Below are 7,521 nucleotides of genomic sequence, written 5' to 3'. Positions count from 1 at the left end.
CAGCTGTGTAATCATAATCAATCAGCGAGAAATTTCATCTAGCTAGACAATTCAATCGATTTGATCAACATAATCTGATTTGTTGACATGACATGATAATCCTCCTTAACTGGAGTATATCATAATATCAAAGTTGATCATTATTTTTGACAATTTCAAGTGATTAGTGAGTGTTATTTTGTTATTCAATTTGGTTTGGTTTGTATATAATCCAAATTATAAATTTTTGTTTTCAAATGTTTGAACAGAAAATTGAACTTGAATTCAAGTGTATGGAACATAACCTACTTTCTGGACTATTAATTTTATAGTGTATAAATCAAAATCGGGAATGAAACAGTATTGGGCTGTGCCTGTTAGTACTTCCCCAATCATTAGCACAACGGCTAGAATTTTGCCCATTTTTACTTTCCTTGCCCTATTACCATAGGTAAGGAAAATATTGCTTTCCGAAAAAAATTAAGGTACCCCAATTTCTAAATTTCTATACGTTTCAAGGTCCCCTGAGTCCAAAAAAGTGGTGTGTGTGTGTGTGTGTGTGTGTGTGTGTGTGTGTGGTGTGTGTGTGTGTGTGTGTGGTGTGTGTGTGGTGTGTGTGGTGTGTGTGTGTGTGTGTGTGTGTGTGGGTGTGGTGTGTGTGTGTGTGTGTGTGTGTGTGTGTGTGTGTGCGTGTGTGTGTGCGCGTGTGCGTGTGTGTGTGCGTGTGCGTGTGCGTGTGCGTGTGCGTGTGCGTGTGCGTGTGCGTGGAACCCAAATGAAATTGATTATGGAATAATAACAATAGAGAGAAAGCCTAAGACCGTTACCATCCTGTTACAGTTATTTCGTGAGTCAAACGAAATCAAAATCATTCATTGTCCTAATGTCGTTACAAAAATACAATTTGTTTAACAACGTCAAGTACAATTACAATATTATAAATACTTATATGATCAATATAAAACATAGAAATTACTATAGTAACTGAATTGAAAAAAATAATTTTTTCTGCATGTCCAAAGAACTGTTATGACAGTAAACTTGAGGATTTAACCTTTTCTACAGGAAAAGCTGTGTAAACTTTGCTCCTTTTTTAAAAACTCGACCTCCAAAAATCAGTCTATAGAGATATTATATTGAGTCAATTAACAGTACACGTTCTTGAACGGTCTACTGTTACATGGATAATGAATCTCCAATGTCTCCAGTGTACAACTTGCTATGTTAATCGCGTTTCTTTGACCCTCCTAATTCTGCCAACATCACATCAAAACGTTCCCATATTTTTGCGCCACTGTGCATTTCATATTTCAAGATGGTCCTACCATATCTTGCATGAATGAAGGAGACTCTTCAAGTCCTCAATAAAATGAATGAAGTCTAGAAAGATCATTCCAGCAATTTTATCTAATTAATCATTAAGAACTTCATGAACAATTAATTATACGCTCTTATTCAATATTATTCCAAATCAACCAATCGAATTTGTCAACTTGTGAAAAAAATATTCACTATCATTTGAATAAGACGCTATAGGCGGTCCTGCAAATTAAAATCTTAGCCTCGCAAAATGAGTGTTGCAGCCAGAACTTGTGTTAAGAACCGGTTTTCTCCCCCCTTTGTAATTGAACTAAACACACAATTTCTCCCCGGATTGTGGGTTGGAAGTGTACACACCATTTCTCCCCGGTTTGTGCAGTGAAAGTGTACACACATTTCTCCCCGGTTTGTGCAGTGAAAGTGTACACAATTTTCTCCTCATTTTGTAGGTATAATGCATATTTTTTCCCAAGTTAACATAAAAAAATGTTACAATTGTATCGAAAACATATTAATATACCTTCTGAAACAAAAATTGAATCTCCAACAGGTGTGTAAATGTGTGTAAATCAGCCTCCCCGCATTGTATGTTCATTTCTCACCTCCCCGTTTGTGGCCTTGTTCCAGTATGTGTGTGTGTGTGGTGTGTGTGGTGTGTGTGTGTGTGTGTGTGTGTGTGTGTGGTGTGTGTGTGTGTGTGTGTGTGCCAGGAAAGAATCAATTGAATGGTTGCAGACTAGTGGAATATTCGGTGAGACTGAAGGTTTCATGCTTGCCATCCAGGACCAGGTAATCAGCACTAGAGCTTACAAAAGATATGTGATGGGACCCACAGTGGATAGTAGCTGTCGACTCTGCAGGAAAGCCATAGAATCGATACAGCATATTTGTGGTGGCTGCTCTGTACTAGCTAATACAGAGTATTTGCAGCGGCACAACAATGTGGCCAAAGTGGTTCATCAGGCAATGGCGAAAAGATATGAGTTGATAGCGAGTGAGGTGCCCTATTACAAGTGTAAGCCAGAAATGGTCTTGAATGGTGAAAAGGGAAGACTTCTTTGGGATTGTTGTATGACAACTGACAGAGCAGTGGAGGCTAACAGGCCAGACATCGTCTTGTTTGACAGAAAGAATAAAGAGGCTTACATAATTGATGTGGCAGTGCCCCTTGATGAGAATCTTGTGAGTACCATTGCCGAAAAGAAAAGAAAATACCAGCCCCTGTCAGTTGAACTGAAAGATATGTATAAATTAAGGAAGGTGGTGATAATCCCTATAGTAGTGTCTGCCAATGGACTGGTCACAAAAGAATGGCGACAAGCAATGGAACAACTGCAGTTGGAGAACTGGCATATGAGAATTATGCAGAAAGCAGCAGTCCTTGGTACAACTAATATTGTATGTAAGTTTCTAAGTCTCTGATCTGGAAAAGTGTGGATGAGTCTCTTCTTTGAATTGCAACTATTTTAGTCTTGAGATCAAATTTGATCTCCGGCTACTTAGTTATTAAGACAAGATATATTTTTCAATAATAATAATAATAATAATAATAATAATATAATAATAATAATAATAATAATAATAACAGGATCCATAGAGTGAGCCACCTTTTCTATATGGATGACTTGAAGATTTATGCAGCTAGCAAATCTTACCTCAGGTTGGCTGTAGGTGTGGTGCAGCGATATTCAAATGATATTGGCATGTTTTTTGGGTTGGTCAAGTGTGCAGTAACTCATCTCCTGAAAGGAAGGTTACAGGGCCTGGTGCAGGAAATGGAGCTTATTGATGGAAGCATAATAAGAGCCCTGAGAGCTGGAGAGTCATACCAGTATCTGGGATTTGATCAGAATCAAGCTCAGGATACTGTAAAAATAGAGATGGCTCTCTGCAGTGAGTATAAGAGGAGACTCAGGAGGCTCTGGTCATCTGAGTTATCTGGTAAGAATAAAGTTGAAGCCACCAACATGCTTGCTGTGCCGGTTCTCACCTACTCTTTTGGAGTGGTTAAGTGGAATTGGAATGAGCTCCAGGACCTGGACAGGGAAACCCGAAAAAGGATGCACATGGAGAGAAGTTTACATCCCCGCTCTTCTGTTGCCCGAATATACCTGCCAAGGCATGAAGGGGGCAGAGGTCTACTTGGTTTGGAGAATCTGCACAACAGGGTGGCCTTACAGTTTGTCTGCAGCATACAAAGATGCTCTGATCCCCTTATGCAGCTGGTTCATGATCATGAAGTTGCAGGGGTTGGGGCCTTCCTATATAAGGCAGCACAGCATGCGGCAGATACCCTTGGTCTCGATTTTCGCACTGATCGGGAGGAGGAGCATGAGCCTAATCAGCTCAGGGCTAGAATAAAGACTGCTGAGTCCAGACTCCTGTTGCAGCAACATAAGGACAAGTCCTTGCATGGTGTTTTCTACAGGCATGTTGAGGAGCAAGGCTTGTCCAAGCCACTGACTTTTGCTTTTCTGAAGTCAGCAGCCCTGAAATCTGAGACTGAGGGTTTCATACTGGCATGTCAAGATGGTGTCATCAACACATTGTCATACCGCAGCAGAGTAATGCACATGGATGTTCCTGATATCAGTTACAGGGTGTGTCATAGAGCACCAGAGACGATCATGCACATCCTGTCTTCTTGTTCTGTGCATGCAACTGCAGGCTGCATCCATAATGCTGCTCTGAGAGTGCTCTATTACCATCTTAGACACTTATATGGTATCGACAAAAGACCAGTGCTGCCTTATGCCCCAGGGGAGATTGAATCTGTTGTGGGGAATGAGAGGTGCCGAATTTATTTATTTATTTATTTATTTATTTATTTATTTATTTATTCATATGCAATAATACAATTCAGGTAAAAACAACAGGCATTTGCCCAAAACTGCTTCAAACCTTAATTTGGAATACACAGTCTAAAGGTTATGCTACTTACGTAACTTAAATGATAATTCGTACACAATTTTGAGTCCAAAAAATGTATCTACAACAATTTTGAATTTATTAGATTGATCAATTTCCAAATACGAATTCAAACAAAACTCTTCCTTCACAATTTATTGGAATTACTCATTCTCTACCACCATGCTTTCAAGAGCCACAAGGCCTGATGTTGTCCTCCTTGACATAACTTCGAAGACAATGTTTGTCATTGAGTTTTCAGCACCAGCTGAGGGTAACATTGTCACCAAAGAGGAGGAAAAACAGACGAAATATCATGACCTACTAATGGAGCTGCGCAGGCTAAACCCAGGCTACTCTGTGAGAATGGTGGTGTTGATTGTAGGTGTACTAGGAGGCATGAGACCTTCATTTTTGGCCAACCTTAGAACGATTCCAGCCTGTGAGAGACCTGCTGCTGTGCTTACAGGTCAGATGCAGAAGGCTGTCATTCTTGGTTCATTACGTCTACTCAGAGCAAACGATTTAATGGTAACGGACCCAGTATGATTGTTTACCACATGGACATGTGGAGCACTCACTCTGGAAAAATCGCTTGTCACTCTTCCTTGGGGGTCGGAGCCCAGGGAAAGGGTGGTCAAGCAAAACCTCAAACAGGGAAAATAAAAATAATAATAATAATAGAATAATAATAATAATAATTCATTATTATATTGTACTACTCCTACAAGCCGTCCCCAGTCTTGGAGAATGATACACATAAGTTATACTGCGATCGGTCGGTGCTGACAGTCAGAAACAGTTGCTCATAATAGGCCAGATATCATTTTCATGGATGAGGTAGCCAAGAAAACAACACTAATAGATGTTGGCATACCATGCTGCCACAACTTCGACCAGTATTATAATGAAAAGGTCTCCAAGTACCTTTCCTTGGTTGCTGAGATCAGGATGTCTGGATGCAAGAAAATGTCACAATTGTTCCTGTCATTATCTCCACGGTTGGAGTTGTAACTGGAAAAGTGTCAGCAAATCTTTGTCAGATGGGAATATCAAAAAGTGCATAATATGCCATGGAAAAAGCAGTTGTTCCCAGCACTGCATCCATTGTGAGATCATTCTTGGACATTTCAGTTTAGTAATGCACCAAAGTCTTGCCAAAGGCCGACTTTGACTCCAATAAACACTCTCTTTACATGTGATGAATAAAATGATAAGAAACTGTTTCTTTTATACTCTGAAAATGGAAGCCTATATGATAATGGATATGGAAAAACGTTCTCCGAGTAAATAAACATCAATTCAATGCAACCTCTCATTTTACGGTATTCACAATAATGCCAGATTTTCGTTTCTCTTGTTTTTGCGACGAGGTTTCAACAACGAGCGCTTCAAAGTTTCGCGAGTCCTGCGGAATTAGAACGTCAATTATATCTTGAGAGTTTGGTTTGCTTCTTCATAATCTCCAATGATAACAGAACTTTCAACAGTTGCTCAAAGTTGAATGGAAATGGCACTCTTGACTCAACAAGCTACGCCCATACTTCGTTGATGCAAATTTATGGTTCAGCTCAAAAATAAGCACTCTTTCTCCCTCTTTGTCTGTGAGTGGAGTGCGGTGTGAGAGTAGGGGTGGGGATGCGGTGGTGCATGAGGCAAGATGAGCTCCAGCTTTTGTATTGTTTTAATTAAAAAGAGAGCCTACGAGTTCATCAACTTAATTAATGACTCTGAGACACATCTGCTTGGGTAAAATCGTGTCTTTCAGAAAAACTGCTTAACCAAGATAACTTTTGAAAATTACATTGAGAGGCTCTAATGGAAGTATTGGAACAAGAATATACACGCTTCTTTTGATAGGATTTGGAAAAAAGGTGAATACGGTTCACTTTGCTGGCTTCATCCACAAGAATGGATGAAGCCAGCAAAGGCTTCTTGAATAAGAATAAATCATCACCAATGATTACAATTCTTCATTCAAAAACAGTGACTTACTTTTGAAAAATAATGACATTCAGAAAGTATTATCAACTCTTGGATAGGGATAACTGTTTCATATATTTCCATCACTAGAGAACCCTGTACTTAAATTGAAAAATTATCAGTCATGATACTGTATTCATATTTAATCATTAAAAATTTTTTTTTGTGTATTATCGCTATCAAGTGTTATGAAACCAAAAACGCTTTCAAAGAGAATAAACTATGGATAAAGAACATAGAGTTTTTGTAGTAACATCAAATATCCAATAGATGATGGAATGAATAAAATAATGCAACACTATATTTGCTCGCTTCATACTCCAATATCGGGGCACCGAGCTAAGCTCTGGAGTGAACAAGGAAGTTTCAGCTGTTTTTCCAAGGATGACTAATTATTATCCTTTTCATGTCATTCAGCGTGTTTTCCCAAGAATGAAACCATTTGCAATCGATTTTTTATATCAAGTATCTCCTATATTGCAAATTTCATCAAAATCGTTGGAGCCGTTTCCAAGATCTGTTGGACATACATTAATAATACAGACATACATACAGAAATTGCGAATTGAAGCGACCAAGCGAAGTGAGGTCTAAGATTCAAGTTGACGGTTTGGCTTTCGATGTTTAAATGTTTAAATGTTCAATGTTTAAATGTTTAAATGTTTAAATGTTTAAATGTTTAAATGTTTAAATGTTTAAATGTTTAAATGTTTAAATGTTTAAATGTTTAAATGTTTAAATGTTTAAATGTTTAAATGTTTAAATGTTAAATGTTTAAATGTTTAAATGTTTAAAGTTTAAATGTTTAAATGTTTGAATGTTTAAATGTTTAAATGTTTAAATGTTTAAATGTTTAAATGTTTAAATGTTTAAATGTTTAAATGTTTAAATGTTTAAATGTTTAAATGTTTGAATGTTTAAATGTTTAAATGTTTAAATGTTTAAATGTTTAAATGTTTAAATGTTTAAATGTTTAAATGATTAAATGTTTAAATGTTTAAATGTTTAAATGTTTAAATGTTTAAATGTTTAAATGTTTAAATGTTAAATGTTTAATGTTTAAATGTTTAAATGTTTAAATGTTTAAATGTTTAAATGTTTAAATGTTGAATGTTTAAATGTTAAATGTTTAAATGATTAAATGTTTAAATGTTTGAATGTTTAAATGTTTAAATGTTCAAATGTTTAAATGTTTAAATGTTGAATGTTTAAATGTTTAAATGTTTAATGTTTGAATGTTTAAATGTTTAAATGTTTAAATGTTTGAATGTTTGAATGTTTAAATGTTTAAATGTTTAAATGTTTAAATGTTTAAATGTTTAAATGTTTAAA

The 7,521-nt window shown here is 36.7% G+C and overlaps 1 protein-coding gene across 1 annotated transcript; it reads left to right on the top strand.

Moving 5' to 3' along the window:
* The first annotated feature begins 2,915 nt into the window (after positions 1–2,915).
* On the top strand, positions 2,916–4,755 carry LOC120352632. The gene is made up of 2 exons (XM_039434025.1): positions 2,916–4,023; positions 4,469–4,755. Exons 1-2 carry the CDS (start codon positions 2,916–2,918, stop codon positions 4,753–4,755), a joined length of 1,395 nt encoding a protein of 464 aa, XP_039289959.1.
* Positions 4,756–7,521: the final 2,766 nt, after the last annotated feature.

This window comes from Nilaparvata lugens, chromosome 1 (genome assembly GCF_014356525.2).
Source record: "Nilaparvata lugens isolate BPH chromosome 1, ASM1435652v1, whole genome shotgun sequence".
In the NCBI taxonomy this organism is placed as follows: domain Eukaryota; kingdom Metazoa; phylum Arthropoda; class Insecta; order Hemiptera; family Delphacidae; genus Nilaparvata; species Nilaparvata lugens.
The sequence above is the reverse complement of the archived record's forward strand: the minus strand, read 5'-3'. Positions and strand labels throughout refer to the sequence as shown.